Here is a 17,512-nt window from a genome sequence, read left to right as displayed (position 1 = left end):
TCGCGTGTGGCAGTCGCAGATATTTAGGTGATCAATCAACGCAACAGTGTGGTGGCCTTTTGTTTTCCGATCACCTCGCGTGTGCGTGTGTGTGTGTCCTTCAGTGTGGAGCATCATTTCGTGCGGGTGTTTTTTGTGATCTTAAACGATCTTCCATCAATCGTTTGGTGATCGCGCGCGGTTGACAAGTGTGCCGATTGAGAGGGTGATTTCGATTTCATTTGATCCCACCCGTTTGTTGTGCATGCATGTGTGTAACCGTGCGGACCGCAATCAGCAGCGCAGCAGTAGCAGCAGTCCTCGTCGTCGAGCAGCAAAACCGCAACCACAGCAGCAGTAGTTCCGTTTCGCGTGACCCCAGTTTGGTTGGAAGGCGGACAAAATACGCACCAAGCGGGCACCGGCGTCGATCGTGTCTCGAAGCGCGAGACACACCGAGTGGCGTCATCGAGAGCAGGAGCAGGATACCAACACCACGGCACCACCGGACGTGGACGCGATAGCGACGAAGACGGCGTCCAAGATAGAGACGATGGCGGAAGCCCAGCGGCTGATTGGGATCTCGCTGGCGAAGATCGCGCAATCGCGCGTCTGTCGTGGTGGCGTTTCACTCCACAAGAACCTGCTGGTTGCGACCGTGCTGCAGAAGGCTCGGTACATCTTCATGGAGGAGGCGTATCACATCGTGCACGGGCACTATCTCCAGCAGCAGCAGCAGCAGCAGCAGGCGCAGCAACATCATCATCATCATCATCACCATCATCACCATCACCATCATCACCAGCAACAGTTGATGATGCAGGAGAACGCGGCTGCCGCGTACCTTTTGGCGGCTCACTGTGACGGGGGTGGTGAATCGGCGGGTGGTGATGATAAGTGTGGTAGTGGTGAGCTGGTGGAACGTCATCATCATCCCTGTTTGCTGCCTGGTGGTGAGGACGAGCTAGTGGATCCGGTGGAGGAAGATGACGGCACGACGGCCACTTCTCGAGGGACACCACCGGCGTACGGTGGGGGGGAGTGTGATGTAGGAGGAGAAGTCATTCTGCCCACGACCCTTGGCGGGTTGCCGTTGGAGCCACTCAACATGTGCCGGCATGATCCTGCTCGAGGAACTGATCGCGAGGAAGAGGAGGAAGAAGAAGATGAAGAAGAGGACGTGGTGCCGGATGACGTGAAGGACGAACGGCAGGTTGCTCGCGAGGGAGGATCACATGACGTGTCGCATTTGTTCCTGCTTCCGGCACTAGCACCGTGGATCGGCGGAAGCAGTAGTTCCTGCGAGGATAAGGAGAACAACGTGGCTGGTGACGTGGATGGTGCTTCCGGTGGATTTTCCTCATTTCTGACAGCGTCCGGCTTTGGTGGGGAGGTTGATGAAGACGACGAGGAGGAGGAAGAGGACGAAGAGGAAGACGACGATGAGGAGGAGGAGGAGGAAAACACTTGCCAGGATTTGTCCTGCCACCAGCGGAAACCACCGACCGCGGCGGTAACAACACCGGCGGAACAGCGAACGTCCGAAAGTGTGCAGCAGCAATTTGAATCGGCAGTTCGTTCGAAGGGTGCCATGAGGTACTTCGATTTGGGTGGCAGCAACAGCAGCGATAGGGGTGGTAGGGTGGAACGACGTCGGCGGAGACATCGTACGGAAGGAGACAGCAGGATATCGTTGGTGGTTCCTGTGAAACGACGGCGCTCTTCGACCACCGGTGAGTGGGATGGCACGGATACGATGGCACAAGAGGAGGCTGATGGTGGAGTGTCCTCCCACACCCGCCCATCCCTGAACGATGAGGATGAAGAGCGTATCCTGCCGATCGCGCTGTTGTCCGCGAAAAGGATGAAAACGGGTGATACACCGCGTGCCGCCAATGCTGCCCTTCTCACTGGCCCTCACGGGCAGCCACAGTTTTATTCTTCCCCGCACGACACGATCTGCCAGGGTGATGCCGAAACGCTCTCGGAGTGTGTTAATCAGCAGTTGGAAGCGGAAAACCTTAGCACCAGTAACAGCAGCAGCAACAGCAGCAGTAGTAGTAGTGCTGCTGCTGCTGGAGGAAGTGTTGCCAATCAGCCTTCTACGGATCCTGCGGCAGTGAAAAAGGACGACGATGGGACAACGCAGGAAGCCACCAGTAGTATCACCAGCACCGGCAATAGTAGCAGCTCTACCAGCACCACCACCACAGACGTGCAATCGGACGCGGAAGGGACACTGGCCGCTGCGTCACCGCCGGCTCCTTCCGTCGAGAGCATCGACCGGATAACGTCCCTGGTGTCGATCTTCAGCTTTGGTAACCTGTCGCGATCGGTTTCGACGCCGGATTTCTGTGCGGCCCAGGCACAGAAGGACACCCGGCCGGATGCGGGTGGTTCGCTGCTGACGAGCCAGCTGCAGCATCATCATCATCATCATCACGGGCAGCGCGGTTACCTGACGATGACGGTGTAACTAATGCTGCTGCAGGCGCTCGATGGAGGCGGATGGCGGAATTACTTCGAGTACTGAGCGTGGCAGTGTGATAATAGTAGACTAAATGTGGGGCTAGGGTGGGTGGGTGGATGGGAGTGAGAGAGAAGGAACCGTGTCACGGAATCGAATCACATTTTGTGGAAGAGGGATGAGACAGAGAGAGGGGAACGGAAGAGCGAACCGGAAGCACGCGGGGGAGCGCGCGGGTAGTGCCTCTTAATAATAATACCCCCCCCCCTCCACCCCCACCCTCAACGTCTTCTTACTATTAATGTAAGCACAACAATAAGGTTACAACATGGGGATAGGGGGAGAGAGAGCGAGAGAGAGCCAGCTTTTTGATTCGCCTTTCCTTCTATTGTTTTTATGCCACAGCAGCCCAACCAGCCCGTGTGTGGGCGGGGGCGGCAAAACGGTACTTTGCATCATCCGTTGCACCATCATCATCATCATGATGGTGAGCAAAAGCATGATGAACCGCCTTGGATCATTAGATAGCGGCGCAAAAAAAAAATCGCATAAATCAAACACAAAAACAACACGGTCACAAATCTAAGCAGGCGGAAGAAACGCACGCAGCGTTGTAAACGGACGCGCGAGAGAAAATGATATTGCAAACGTCAGGTCATCCGTTTTCTTCCGCGTTTTTGGCTCGCGTTCGAAATTGGCACTTTAAAGTGACGGTTTGGCGCAACAACAAAAAAAAACGCGATAGTAACGCCAATAATAAGATGGGAAAAAAACGGGTGGTCGGTCGCGTACCACAGATGGGCCGTGAAAGAAAAAGAAAAACGGAACAAGGGCAAAGAAGCAAGGGTAGCGAAGAAGAGAAGAAACGACGGTGAAGTGTTCATCATTTCTAAGCATGTGCAACCGAAAAGCAGTAGCAGTAGCAGCGGAAGACAGAGCGAGTGAGAGAGAAAGATAGAGCGCGAGACAAGAAGAGATTGTATGTGCATTCCAGAAGCAAGATCGAGAGAGAAAGAGAGAGCCGAGGTGTGCAAAGTTTCGAGTGGCCAGTTGTGTGGTTAGGGCGCGCATATTATCAATCGGAGGCATCTTCCGTTGTTTGTTGCCCCGCGCCACATTTTGGCATGAAGAACAGGGGGGAAGGGGTCGTCGATCGTGAGAAGCATAAGAGGCGTGTGTGTGTGCGTGTGTGTGCGCGCACGCGAAACAACAGTTAGACATGCGGGAAGGCAAGCGAGCGAGCGAGATAATAGCGATTGGTGGGACGACGACGACGACGACGTACGGGTCACCGATGATGCCGTTTTAGGCGGCTAAACTCGTTTGCACAAATACACCAATGGCTCAATTTTTATGCAGTTTGAAATGGCCGCACCGCGGGGTCGGGGTAAGGCTTTTTCGAATCCAGCCGCGCTCAACATGACAGAAAGGGAGCGCGCAGTTGTAAAGAAGCATGTAAAGAAGGGGTTTTTTTGTTGTTGTTGTTGCTGGTGGTGTTGTTGCATTTGTGCTTTTTTGTCTTGCGTCGCCGTGTGTTGCATCTCTCTTCCCGTGCAGCGGAATCGGAAAGAGGGGAGTGAATTTTAATGGGTTTTGTTACGCGATGACGACGCCAACGAAAGCTGATGATGGGACACACACACCGTGTGTATGTGTGTGTGTGCTTTTTTTTTGGCATCTTCCTTAAGCAAGATGATCGAAGCAGGCGGAAGCTGGGGCGCGGTGTGAGATGGACCGTGTAAAAACGATGGCGAAATAGAAATCGCGCGACCCAAACGTTCATGGGAAGAGGTAGGGAGGGGGAGGGCGAAATGGCCATCTTGGATGCGAGTGCCTTCGATCGGTTTGATGCGACTGTTAAAGGAGATGAAAGTTGCTTCTTCTTTGACGTGTACTCGCGCGCGCGTGTGTGTGTGTATGTGTGTGTGTCTCTGCATCAAACGCGACTATCGGGTGGTGATCGATTCGATTTGCAAAACCAAAAACCATATGCCGTCGTTGTTTCCACCCGTGCGAGGTCTGATCACCTCCTTCTCTCCTCTTCCCTCCCCCCCCACCGGATGGGAGGTTTTTGAAAGTTGTTTCCGTCGATGGTGAATGGTGGTGTTTTTTCTTCTTCTTTCTCTTCGTCTCTTTGCCTGATGACGATAGAGTAGCGCGCCCGGTGTATCATGCAGATTGGGGTCTGGTAGGTCAGGCAAAAAAGAAAGAGAGAGAGAGAGAGAGAGGGCCAATAACAAAATCGATGCTGTTTTTGTGACACATAATCTCTTCTTCTCCACCGTTTAATAGCGCGCGAGCCATCCCCGTTTGTGGTGGCGAATCGAACGCTCGAATGGAATTTCGATAGCGTGGTGGAGAAATTTGCGTTTCCTTTTTGTTTTTGCTTGCTTGCTTGGTTATTGCACACGAAGCGATCGTGTGATGATGATGGTAATCAATTTAGAGATGCCGCGGAAGGGCTTTCGAGTGTGCTGCACTAGTCCTCGAAAGGCCCTTCTCTTTTGCGGTGGTGATGTACCGTATAATTATTTGCTTTACCACGAAAATTTGCTGCTTTTAATGCAAGCGAATATGACACCTACTCATTCTCTCTCGTTGCTCTCGCTGTGTTGTACATTTACCGGCGAATGAAGTGATTGAAAAAGCGTGAATTCGTAATAATTATCGGTAGGCAATTGCGGGAAAGCGCATTAGCGAAACGGCCGTAAGAGTAATAATATACCCACCACCACCACCCAAAAAACCAATCCAGGGGGAGCCTTTTTCCGTGTCGTTGAACTTTACCGGCCACCATTTTTTTCCCCCTCCCATATCTGTGGTGGGAGGAGATGTATGGCATTTGGTTTTTTTTTCTCGTTTCGATACTACTTTTGCATTTTTCATCCGAACTGAGGATTGGAATATTATTGACGGGCGATGCAGAGCAGGAGTGGCGCGATTATGAAAAGTGAAAGTGCACGTGAATGTGCTAGCCTTCCCACCCACCGCCCTCCCTCCCCCAGCATAGACACTTGTTCTGTTTGATGCGCGCCCATTTTATTGCCCACGATAGAGGCTTGCCTTTTTCCTTCGAAGTGCAGAAAAAAAACCATCGACGATGCCGTAACTGGTTCGATTCGGTAAAGCTTATTGAAACACGTACCAATCGGTGAAGGTGAAGAGGGGGGGGAGTTGGTCTAACAATCATCGTCGCAGGATTTGGCCTGCTTTCGGACCGGCGGCTGGCGTCAACAAAAAGCACAACCCTCCCCACGCCTCCGCCTCCTATTGCGCAACAACGCCCCCCTCCTCCACAAACGCGGTAACTTTTCACGTCACCCGAGGGGGGGGGGAGTGGGTTGTTTTTTTTGGTCATTTCCGCGTTTGTTGCTTTTCCCTCTTGCAAGGAGGTGGTACAGGGGTCGAGGGTGTCCTGGGCAAGCAGAGAAACCCACCGTGGGTGCCACTTAGCCTAACGAGAGAGCTGAAGTCGAAGGCGCACCCCCCCCCCCCCTCCCACAATGCTCCTTGTCTTTCGCACGTGCTGGGTGTGTGTGTGTGCGGTTATTTTTTAGTTTATGCAACTCATCATAAAACGAGCAACCACCCCACCATTGCACCCCCAACTCTCTCTCTCTCTCTCTCTCTCTCTCTCGCTCCTGCAGCTATGCTACTGACTGACGGCTCCTCATAATTTACGTGCAATTCGTCGTCCGGCTAGGTGGGGAGAAATGAAATTTGGTCCGCCAATGGGAGCAACAAAACCGAAAAAAGGGGGAGCTAAAAAAAATGGCAATTTCCAGCTCCTCGGAATTAGGCGGGAAGAAAGGAATGCTGCCGTTCGAATAGGCACGTATTTGCGTATAAGAACAAAGGGTGCGAAATCGAGCGCTCTCGAGGTTACATGTCGTAATCCCAAATCCCAATCCCGGCAGGAAAGGAAGAAGATTTCATGTTTCGGATTTATGCGTGCTATGAGCGCGAACGCTTCGGAAATCGGTTCGTTTTAGGGTGTGCGTTTTGCTGGAGAGAGTTAATTGGTTTTTCTTTTTAAATTATGGTTAAAGCAATTCCCTTCCACTCGAGACAGAATAGCGGATTATAATTAAGCGTGGGCGGGGGGGGGGGGGGGTGTGGGCACGTTTCCTTTTTACCCGAGTTGAGTTCAGCTGACTCTGTTCTAGGAGTTGTACATATATTTATGCGTTTGTTACTGAGCAGCGTGTGAAAAATGGTTAAAAAAGGGATCAGTGCGATGGATTGGCGATGAAAAAAAAACGATAAGAAAATAGAGCCGATGAAAAGCGATCGAAGGGGGCGCATTCGTGTGGGGGAAACAATTAAAAATTGACACATACCAACGAGCGTCGTCGGGTGGGGGGAGGGGGGGGGAGACGTGTGTAGGGTTTAACTGTCTCCCAGGTGGGTGGGAAGCTCCACTAGGAATATTGCAAAACAAAAACAACAAAAAAAGCAGAGGAATAAAACAATTTCAAAACTGGGTTCGTAAGTGTAAGTTAACTCTGAAGGCATAAAGCGATACGAATATTAAAATAACATACGCAGAGACACGGAAGATAGAATAAGCAATCATATGAAACAAAACCATGAAAAAAAAATATGCGAACACATTCTAGCCAGTAGGTAAATAAGAAATTTGTTTTCCATTCGACCATCACGTATCCGGCAGAGTAGGCTATGGTGAGGATTATTATAAAAGAAAAGTTATTGCTATTTTAAAAATATATATATTGATACTATCGCCCCCTTCCTATTATTTTATGATTAGGAGACTATGAATTTATTATGTACATACATACACAAAACACCCATACCCACACTTATTATTACGATATTTGTACACCAACATGCCAATAGGGGTACGAAAGAATGTTTTAATATATTTGCAAATGGCAAACCGAATTGCTACTAATCGAAACTGGTCTTTTTTCTTCGTCTCGGTTGGTTTGTTGGGTGGCTCACCCGGCAAAGCGACAGGTGTTACTTAATATCACAATGGCACGAAAGAAAGGGGTATGATGGTTCAAAAAAACACCTTATTACGTTACCTTACGTACGTATGACGAGCATTGTGCAGTAAACGCGCGTCACCGATGCTCAGCTGTAATGTGACGTCCATCTTTGAGGAATAACGGTATTAATAAAATTAACGGTGTTCCGGATCAATGAAGAAATAAAGCACGTAAATGTTGCGAACGCACATAAGAGGACATTTAATCGATTTTTTTTATTCATTCGTAACATAAACGAATTACGAATCAGATTCATGTAGAATACAACACAGGTGAATTTAATTTGGAGGTAAATTGATGAGCTCAAGTGGTACACGTTTGAGCGAATGCAAAATGGCCTCCCACAATGAACACGCGGTTTCCAACAATGGAATAAGAAGCTGAATTTCTCGTTAATGGCTTTCAACTGTAAAAGCTATTCAGCCACCTTTTTACTTTTAACACTTTATGCTGCAGCACGATATCACACACGACGCGAAAAGCGGTGGTTATCTGACATAATTTAATTGAACACTGACGCGCATAAGTAAGAACTTTACCGTTAGAAACGCTGTGGCTCTACTGCTTGGTATCGACGCAACTCACGTTTTAGAACCATCGAATAATGACATTTTTGAACCAACTAGAGCGCCAAAGAATTTGAACTAATTAATAACCATATTTGCTATGATATGTAACCTTTTCACTTTCAATAACTTCATTTTAGTGACCGATATCACACACGACACGAAAAACGGTAGTTATCTGACATGAACACTGACGCGCTTAAGTAAGAACTTTACCGTTAGAAACGCTGTGGCTCTTCTGCTTGTTATCGACGCAACTCACGTTTTAGAACCAACGAATAATGACATTTTTTAACCAACTAGAACGCCAAAGAATTTGAACTAATTAACAACCATATTTGCTATGATATGTAACCTTTTCACTTTCAACAACTTCATCTTAGTGACCGATATCACACACGACGCGAAAAGCGGATATGATTTAAATGAACACTGACGCGCATAAGTCAGGACTTTACCGTTAGATCCTGTGGCACTGCTGCTTGATAAAGATGAGATTCACTTTTTAAAACTACCGAACAACGACATTTTTGAGCCAGTAAAAACGTCGAAGGGTTTGAACTAATTAACAAACATATTTGCTATGATATATAACCTTTTCGCTTTCAAAAACTTCTTTATAATGACCGATATTACACGCGACACAAAACGCGGTGCTTTACTGATACGGTTATATTGAACACTGATTGGCTAAAGAAATAATTTACCGTTAGAACCTTGTAGTTCCGTTGATCGATGTCGAATAGGTTCACATTTCAACCGAACACCGACATATTGGTGATAACTAGAACTTCAAATGATTTGAAATACTTATCAAATATATAATACATTTTTCACAATACATATATTCTTTTTTCAATAAATATAATATAAGTTCAATAAATATCTTATTGAGTAGTGAAAGCGAATATATTGCTCAAAATTGTAATTTAAATGTTCGAAAGAGTAGTACATCGTAATTATGTCTTATATTGCATAACCGTCATTTCAAATATGTCATCGAAACTGCTGTTCCAAACATGCAAACACGTGGAGCACTACAAATGCGCTAGCGAGCACGTGTCTGTTCCCAGAGGGATGTTGCTATAGAGCACTCAATTTATTATACCCAAATTGTTTTAATTACATTTATGAACTATTTTTATTTAACTATTGCACCGTCTTCTTAAAAGTATAATAAAGAACTGAAAGAAAATTACACAAATCGAAAGATATTGTAATAAAGAAACGATGTTGAAGTTGACGGCAACGTGTTTTGAAAGTGACATTTGCGATGTCAAAGTTTGTTTATATGCGGTTGTTTTGATCGTATTCATTGTTTGCGAAGAACTTTGTGGTTTTCTTCATATAACTTTGTGATAAAAGCTTGTTTCATTGGAGTTTTCAAACACTTGACATTACGGTGTTTGTCGTACTCGCGGATGTGTATGAAAAACCATTAAAATTTATTAGAAATCAGCTTCATCGTGTGCTAGACACATCATTTAAATAAGAAGAAGAAGAAGAAGAGGTTTGACAAAATACACGCCGCCCGGTTTGTTTTGCGAGGAGAGTTTTATGGGCATAATCTAGTTTAAATTGAGTATATCTAGTTCCTTAGTAAAATTGTGGCTCATACTCCTCCCACTGTGTTGATGTGTTTGTATGGTAATGAAATAAATTTGTGGGCTACGCTAGGAAACGTACCTTGCGCAGAGTAAACGAACGGATCACAATGTTTTCGCTTTGCAAACAACCTCACGAAGCTACGGCGGTAGAGTTCTCGCTGACGTGCCATTTTTTCAATCACAACGAAAAATCGCTCGTCACCGGCGGTGCTAATGTACTCAAAGTGTACCGGGTCATCCCGGACGCCGATCCGGCCACTAGAGACAAATACACTGGTAAGCATGGGTTGTAACGTACCACTGCAACCGGAACCGAACGTTGTTTAACGACTGTTTATGTCTATCTTTGCCACAGCCACCCGACCGCCTAGTATGAAACTCGAATGCGTAGCATCGTACCGATTGTACGGCAACATAAAGTCCATGCAGTCGGTGTCATTAGCTGGTTCGCTACGAGACGCTTTGCTGATAAGCTTTCCGGATGCTAAGTTATCCGTGGTGCAGTTCGATCCGGACAACTTTGACCTCAAGACGCTCTCGTTGCACTACTTCGAGGATGAGGACATTAAGGGCGGCTGGACGGGGCACTACCACATACCGATGGTACGCGTCGATCCGGACAACCGGTGCGCGGTGATGCTGGTGTACGGACGGAAGCTCGTTGTGCTGCCTTTCCGGAAGGACAGCTCACTGGACGAGATCGAACTGCAGGACGTTAAACCGATCAAAAAAGCCGCGACGCAGTTGGTAGCGAAAACGCCGATTCTGGCGTCTTATATTATCGAGCTGAAGGATTTAGACGAGAAGATCGACAACGTAATCGACGTGCAGTTTCTGTACGGTTACTACGAACCGACGCTACTGATTCTTTACGAGCCAGTACGAACTTTTCCGGGGTGTGTAAGAAGCTAAAATTTTAATCCATTACGAGCCATTAACAAATGTTTCGTTTTTATGTTCCTAATCATTGCAGTCGCATCGCCGTTCGCTCGGATACCTGCACGATGGTCGCATTATCGCTTAACATCCAGCAGCGTGTACACCCAGTGATATGGACGGTCAATAGCCTCCCGTTTGATTGCATCCAAGCCATACCGATCAATAAACCTATCGGTGGTTGCTTGGTAATGTGCGTCAACTCCTTAATATACCTGAACCAAAGCGTTCCACCATACGGTGTTAGTTTGAACAGCAGTGCCGATCATAGCACCAGTTTTCCATTGAGTGAGTATTATTCCACCTCGCTAAAAGGATTCGGAAAATGTATACTTATTCGGGGAATTATTACTTGTCCATTCTACAGAACCACAGGATGGCGTTAGAATAAGTTTGGACGCGGCACAGGTGTGTTTTATTGAGCCGGAAAAGCTCGTCCTGTCTCTGAAGGGCGGTGAGCTGTATGTCCTAACGCTTTGTGCCGATTCGATGCGTAGTGTGAGAAATTTCCACTTCAACAAAGCGGCTGCTAGTGTGCTGACGAGCTGCGTAAGTATTGGCGAATGATATCCGACTTCCTTGGTTCCGAGTAAAATAGACTTTCCTTTTCCAGATATGCGTTTGTGAGGATGAATATCTCTTCCTGGGTTCGCGGCTAGGCAATTCGCTATTGTTGCGGTTCAAAGAGAAGGACGAAAGTCTCGTGATCACCATCGACGACAGCGGTGCGGTCGAGAAGGAACCAAAACGCGCCCGGCTAGAAGAGGAAGAGCTCGAAGTGTACGGTAGCGAGTATAAAACGTCCGTCCAGCTGACCAGCTACATTTTCGAGGTGTGCGATAACGTGCTCAACATCGGTCCGATCGCTCACATGGCCGTCGGCGAGCGGGTGTCCGAGGAGGACATCGAGGATCAGACGGACGTACAGTACGTACCGAACAAACTCGACGTCGAGGTCGTCACCTCTAGTGGACACGGTAAAAATGGCGCCCTTTGTGTGCTGCAGAGTTCGATCAAGCCGCAGGTGATCACGAGTTTCGGTCTGTCCGGATGCCTAGACGTGTGGACCGTGTTTGATGAGGCGTTGGGGCGAAAAACGGACGAGAATCCTGTGACGCACGCGTTCATGATACTCTCGCAGGAAAGCGGCACGATGGTGTTGCAGACGGGCGAGGAGATCAACGAGATCGAAAACACGGGTTTCGCAACCATGGTGCCGACGATTCACGTGGGGAACATTGGCTCGAATAGGTTCATCGTGCAGGTGACGACGGAATCCATCCGTTTGCTGCAGGGCACGCGCCTGTTGCAGAACATCCCGATCGATTTGGGTTGCCCGCTCGCATCGGTTTCGATTGTGGATCCGTACGTGTGCGTGCGATCGTCACAGGGACGCGTGATAACGCTTGCGTTGCGTGAGGGCAAAGGAACGCCTCGGTTGGCGGTGAACAAGAACACCATTAGCCCGACACCGGCCGTGGTCGCAATCAGTGCGTACCGGGACGTGTCGGGGTTGTTCACGAAAAAGATCGAGGACATATACGATCTCAGCAAGGGTGGCGCTGCGTCCGCGTATTCGAGCGGGTTCGGCTCGATGAAACCGGAACCGCACATGAAGATCGAAGACGAGGAGGATTTGCTGTACGGTGAGTCGGGCCGCTCGTTTAAAATGACCTCCATGGCGGATATGGCGATCGCGAGCAAAAGTGGAACCAATTCTGACTTCTGGATGAAGTACATGCAGCAGGTGAAGCCCACGTACTGGTTGTTTGCAGCGCGTGAAAATGGCACCCTCGAGATTTACTCCATGCCTGACTTGAAGCTCGTCTACCTCATAACGAACGTTGGCAACGGGAACAAGGTGCTGTCGGATTCGATGGAGTTCGTTCCGCTGCCAATGGGCAAGAATTCGACGCAGGAAGACGCCGCTAGCGCGTTCGGATCGTCGTTCGGCGTGACCGCTTCGCTGCTGCCAAAGGAAATTCTTATGGTAGCGCTGGGAAGCTACGGATCGCGACCCTTGCTTTTCATCCGGCTTGAGCATGATTTGCTGATTTATCGTGTATTTCGCTACGCAAAGGGTCACCTGAAGCTCCGTTTCAAGCGCCTTTCGACGACCGTCACCTGTCCAGAATTTAAAAGCGTCCCATCCCACCTAGCCAACCTTGACCCGAAGGTGGCGTCATCCGGATCGGCGGAAGAGGGACCGGAATTTGCGACCAACGATCAGCTGCTCGCGACGAAGATCCTGTACGAGAACATTTCCATGATACGGTACTTCGCGAACGTGTCCGGGTACGCGGGTGTTGCCGTGTGCGGTGAGAAGCCGTACTTCCTGTTTCTAACGGCCCACGGAGAGCTGCGATCACACCGGTTGTACTCACGCACGGTCATGAAGGCGTTCGCACCGTTCAACAACGTCAACTGTCCGAACGGGTTTCTGTACTTCGACGAACACTACGAGCTGAAGATCTCCATCTTTCCGACGTACCTATCGTACGATTCCGTGTGGCCAGTACGCAAGATCCCGCTGCGTAGCTCCCCGAAACAGATCGTGTACCACCGGGAAAATAAGGTGTACTGCGTGGTGATGGACGCGGAGGAAATCTGCAACAAGTACTATCGGTTTAACGGCGAGGACAAGGAACTGACGGAGGAAAACAAGGGCGAACGGTTCCTGTACCCGATGGGGCACCGGTTTTCAGTGGTGCTCGTCACACCGACGGCTTGGGAGATCGTTCCGGATACTTCCATAAACCTGGAAGAATGGGAGCACGTGATAGCGCTGAAGAACGTCAGCCTAACGTACGAGGGTGCTCGATCGGGGCTGAAGGAGTACATTGCGGTTGGCACAAACTTCAACTACAGCGAGGACATAACGTCCCGCGGGCGGTTGCTGCTGTACGACATCATCGAGGTTGTTCCGGAGCCGGGAAAACCGCTCACGAAGCACAAATTCAAGGAGGTGATCATCAAGGACCAGAAAGGCCCGGTATCGGCCATTTCACACGTGTGCGGTTTTCTGGTGGGTGCCGTCGGCCAAAAGGTGTACCTGTGGCAGATGAAGGACGACGATCTGGTCGGTGTGGCGTTCATCGACACGAACATCTTCGTACATCAGATGGTGTCGATCAAATCGCTCATCCTCGTGGCGGACGTGTACAAATCGGTGAGCCTGCTCCGCTTCCAGGAGGAGTACCGGACGCTTTCGGTCGTGTCGCGTGACTTCCACCCGCTGAACGTGTTCCAAGTGGAGTACGTGGTGGACAACGCTAACCTGGGTTTTCTCGTTTCGGATGATCAGTGTAACCTGATCACGTACATGTACCAGCCGGAGTCGCGTGAATCGTTCGGTGGCCAGCGGTTGCTACGGAAAAGCGACTACCATCTCGGGCAGCAGGTTAACACGATGTTTCGCGTGCAGTGCGATTTCCACGAGGCGGATGTGATGAAGCGCACGCTAAACTACGACAACAAGCACACGACGTTCTTCGCGACGCTGGACGGTGGCATTGGGTTTGTGTTGCCGCTGCCGGAGAAAACCTACCGCCGGTTGTTCATGTTGCAGAACGTCCTGCTGACGCACAGTCCGCACGCGTGCGGTTTAAACCCGAAGGCGTACCGGACGATTAAACAAACGCGCAAGCTGCCAATCAACCCGAGCCGCTGCGTCGTGGATGGTGATCTGGTGTGGAGTTTCCTCGAGTTGCCGGCTAACGAAAAGCTTGAGGTGGCAAAGAAGATCGGCACACGGATTGAGGAAATATGTTCCGATCTGATGGAGATTGAGCATGTGACGCATGCGTTTTAATCACCCCACCCCCGGGAATCACACCGACCGCAAAATCTAGTGCAAAAACATACGTACATATATATATACATGAAGCTGTTGTATAAAAAGCGTTTTTACGTTTTTAGCGTATTTCCCTATGGGGTTGAAAGTTGAGAATCACGCAATCCGGCGATGAACGACAGCGACACGCGTCTGTGGCGTTTTTGTAACTAATTGAATATTACAGGGCTTAGCAAAAAGCCTCTCAAAACCTGTCGCAAACGAGAAAATCGCAAAGTTTGGTTTTTGTGCAAATGTGCTTGATTGAAAGCAGTATGGCACGATGCTTTCCATCTTTTATGTATATTATTTGCTATATCTCGGGGTGCCAGCTCGGCGAACTTCAACCTGCTTTGTCTACTGATCTGCGAACTACTTGCTACAATGACGTGAATAAGTCGAAACAAATGAAGAGAAAGCATGTTCCGACAACAACTGATGATTCTATCGTCTGTTTCTCTTGATACCGCCTTGGTGTGTCAAAAACAGACCGCTTGTTCTCCCATATCAGACCCAGAGCTAAATATCGTACGTACTTTTTATCTTGCTTCATCTTATCATTTTTCGTAAGAAAGTTTTCTAATCTACAAAACAAGGAACAACACCCCCCGCATACTTTTACCAAACGTTTTGTAACGAAAGTATCAGTTTTCAGATGTGGCCACCGATAGCTTTTTTATCGGAACGTAAGAAACTATTACGATACGACGATATCTTTCTTTGTGCCGATGGTAATCTTTCCTATCAGAAAACTGTTTAATAAAGGTCAGTTAATTTGATATGAACTACCAATCGATTGATATGAATCAACCAATCAAATTTGTAAATGAAACACAACAAAAACTTGTGAAACTTGTGAAGCTTGTGAACGATGCTTCTGAGTAAGCATTCTACTAAAAGGTTTCCTCGGAACTTGGGGAACAGGAACCACCCGTTAGTGGTAATCGTAGATCTTGTGACGACGAGAATAATTTCGAATTTCAAGCGTAACATTTCAACAAGTGAATAGATAAACACAAACACACACACAACCAGGCTTGGTTTAGTTCTAATTTATTACACAACTAATTTCGTACATGTTTATGGTGCTGCTAGACAATTCCGATCCAGTTACGAAACACGAAAGCCCTTTTTTGCGGGTCACAAACTGTGGCGCAAGGAGCTAGTAGCTGTTAGCAAACCCCGGTGAGTGTGATGTCAGCGAAAGGCTAGCTTTTACACCTGAAACCTTAATCTAATCGATCGATCGACTGCCTACAAATATCGTGTACAATGCGTTAGGTGTTTACTTTACGGAAGGCACTTAAATCACATGAAGTTATTTTGTAGATGCTGCTTGTATTGCTGCTTGCGACTTAGCTAGCTAACCTATGCCCCGTCGTTGGGGGCTACCCATGCACCATGGTGATAGAAATACGTGAGATAATCAAACCGCTAATGCTAACGATCAAAACAAAGGGGAGAAAAAAAATTTCAATTTCACCGTTCTAGTGAGTTCTGTTTAAAAGACGATTAGCAGGGTACCTTAAGCTAAAACCTCTAAAAACGACTTCTCTTCTCGCTACAGCAACGATTGCTCTTGTGACTTAATGCATTACCACACTTAAGTGAAGATTCAATGTTGGAGGGTGGGAGGATCGAGTGATCTACGCCGCTTGCTTCTCTACACAACTCCTGGCGATGGTAACCGCTGAAAAGTCTACGATGAGAAAGTGAGCTCTTGTTCCTCATCGACGACTGTTGACCGGTTGCGCCAACCGACGACTTGAGGTTGCGTTACCTCCCAGCTTAACATTCCCAGGGCGCATTTTGCGATTACTTCAATTATATTGCAACGATAGCCTAGTGTACGTCTAACGAAACGAGCGGACGTGCCGTTCGTGTGGACATTTATTTTCCTTACGCACTAGCGCTTACTTGGTAGAGATATGAGGGAGAGTTCAGTTTGACAGGTGAGATAACAGTTTTTGCAGGACTTGGAAATAGGGGGACAGCTTGGAAGAGAATACGATAGACGAGAGTGAAGGACTGCCGACACGACCAGAAGCTTGTGGTCTGACTGCGGACAGTTCTTATACAACTAACACTTAACCTACCGTACGGGGGAGGGAGAGTTTACGCTATCTTCTAAACGATCGTTCGCTAACTTGTAATGTTCATAGAACTTACAGTAAAAATATATCATAGATATATGGGACCGAAATTACCGATTCTGCACTTGTGCGAGCCAGGCGTCCGTAATACCCGGAATCGCCCGGAAACAAGCATACAGCAGAACGGTAAACAATACGTAAAAAAAAAGATAAACGACACGACACCTCGTTGTCGCAACTGCAGGACGCTGCTCGGTGTACTTCTTGAATGCCCTACGCCGGAGCCGTTTCGCTCTGTCAGGATTCTTCCACCGGTGCATCATCATCTGCTGGATGTTGCGAAAGGTTCGGCCGTTTGGGGTTTCTTTTTTTTTCTTCTCTTCTTCTCTGGGAAACCCCGTCACCGGATCGGATCACTGATGCCGATGCCGGAGAGAGGACCTCCAGAAGTAGTTTGTGCGAGAGAGTTTCCCGGCCGGCTTCCGTGAGGTACTCCGCAGGTTCTTTCGTGACAAATCATCGAACACCTGTTCGGGATCTATGCACATAATGGACCTTAGGTGACCGTCCAGTGAAGCGACTCGGGTCTTATCTCGTGCGGCCATCAGCGTGGCCTGGACGTCGGTTGGTAATCACGTCGTTTTAACGGATATTATCCTAAAGATCATGTGATCATTCTTGTTTCTCCCGGTCCGGTGACCGGTGTTGCTTGGGTTAATACTACCGAAGCGTACTACCGGATGCTGCGGGACGGCTAGATATACGAGTGATCGTACGCCATGATCGCGTGATAATACAAAAGAGTGATTACACGGTGTGCGTGTGCTGGTGTTGGCGAGTGCTGAGTTGGGTTGTGCTCAGCATTCGGCGGCAAGGATGTGCGGTGTTTGCCCTCTTGGATAAGAGGCTGCTGCCCGTTTGCCGTCTCTTATCTAACATTATCTTAAATGCACTAGACCGCAGCTAGCGCCGGTGTGAAAACGAACATTAACGCATCCTTTTTTCACGGTTTCGCTT

The 17,512-nt window shown here is 48.4% G+C and overlaps 2 protein-coding genes across 3 annotated transcripts; both read left to right on the top strand.

Annotated features, from left to right (window-relative positions):
* The first annotated feature begins 453 nt into the window (after positions 1-453).
* On the top strand, positions 454-2,512 carry LOC128726767 (uncharacterized). Its single transcript, XM_053820596.1, has 4 exons — positions 454-739; positions 785-1,757; positions 1,806-2,009; positions 2,133-2,512. The coding sequence occupies exons 1-4, from the start codon at positions 533-535 to the stop codon at positions 2,453-2,455; spliced, it is 1,707 nt and encodes a 568-aa protein (XP_053676571.1). The 5' UTR covers positions 454-532; the 3' UTR covers positions 2,456-2,512.
* Positions 2,513-9,741: 7,229 nt separating this feature from the next.
* On the top strand, positions 9,742-14,429 carry LOC128731753 (cleavage and polyadenylation specificity factor subunit 1). Of its 2 annotated transcripts, none has more exons than XM_053824891.1 (5): positions 9,742-9,910; positions 9,990-10,530; positions 10,608-10,858; positions 10,938-11,119; positions 11,184-14,429. In XM_053824891.1, exons 1-5 carry the CDS (start codon positions 9,742-9,744, stop codon positions 14,379-14,381), a joined length of 4,341 nt encoding a protein of 1,446 aa, XP_053680866.1. In that variant the 3' UTR covers positions 14,382-14,429. The 2 variants fall into 2 exon arrangements, with proteins under 2 accessions (XP_053680866.1, XP_053680867.1); XM_053824892.1 differs by having other exon boundaries at positions 9,990-10,541; positions 10,724-10,858.
* Positions 14,430-17,512: the final 3,083 nt, after the last annotated feature.

Source organism: Anopheles nili, chromosome 2 (genome assembly GCF_943737925.1).
Source record: "Anopheles nili chromosome 2, idAnoNiliSN_F5_01, whole genome shotgun sequence".
Classification (NCBI taxonomy): Eukaryota; Metazoa; Arthropoda; class Insecta; order Diptera; family Culicidae; genus Anopheles; species Anopheles nili.
The sequence above is the reverse complement of the archived record's forward strand: the minus strand, read 5'-3'. Positions and strand labels throughout refer to the sequence as shown.

Excerpts from the sequence above, each read along its gene's own strand:
- LOC128726767 (XM_053820596.1), top strand. The coding sequence starts at position 533 with ATGGCGGAAGCCCAGCGGCTGATTGGGATCTCGCTGGCGAAGATCGCG. Across the intron at positions 740-784 it reads AGCAGCAGGCGCAGCAACAT|CAACAGTTGATGATGCAGGA; the intron begins CATCATCATCAT and ends CATCATCACCAG. Across the intron at positions 1,758-1,805 it reads GGCACAAGAGGAGGCTGATG|AGCGTATCCTGCCGATCGCG; the intron begins GTGGAGTGTCCT and ends ATGAGGATGAAG.
- LOC128731753 (XM_053824891.1), top strand. The coding sequence starts at position 9,742 with ATGTTTTCGCTTTGCAAACAACCTCACGAAGCTACGGCGGTAGAGTTC. Across the intron at positions 10,531-10,607 it reads CCAGTACGAACTTTTCCGGG|TCGCATCGCCGTTCGCTCGG; the intron begins GTGTGTAAGAAG and ends TAATCATTGCAG. Across the intron at positions 10,859-10,937 it reads TAGCACCAGTTTTCCATTGA|AACCACAGGATGGCGTTAGA; the intron begins GTGAGTATTATT and ends TCCATTCTACAG.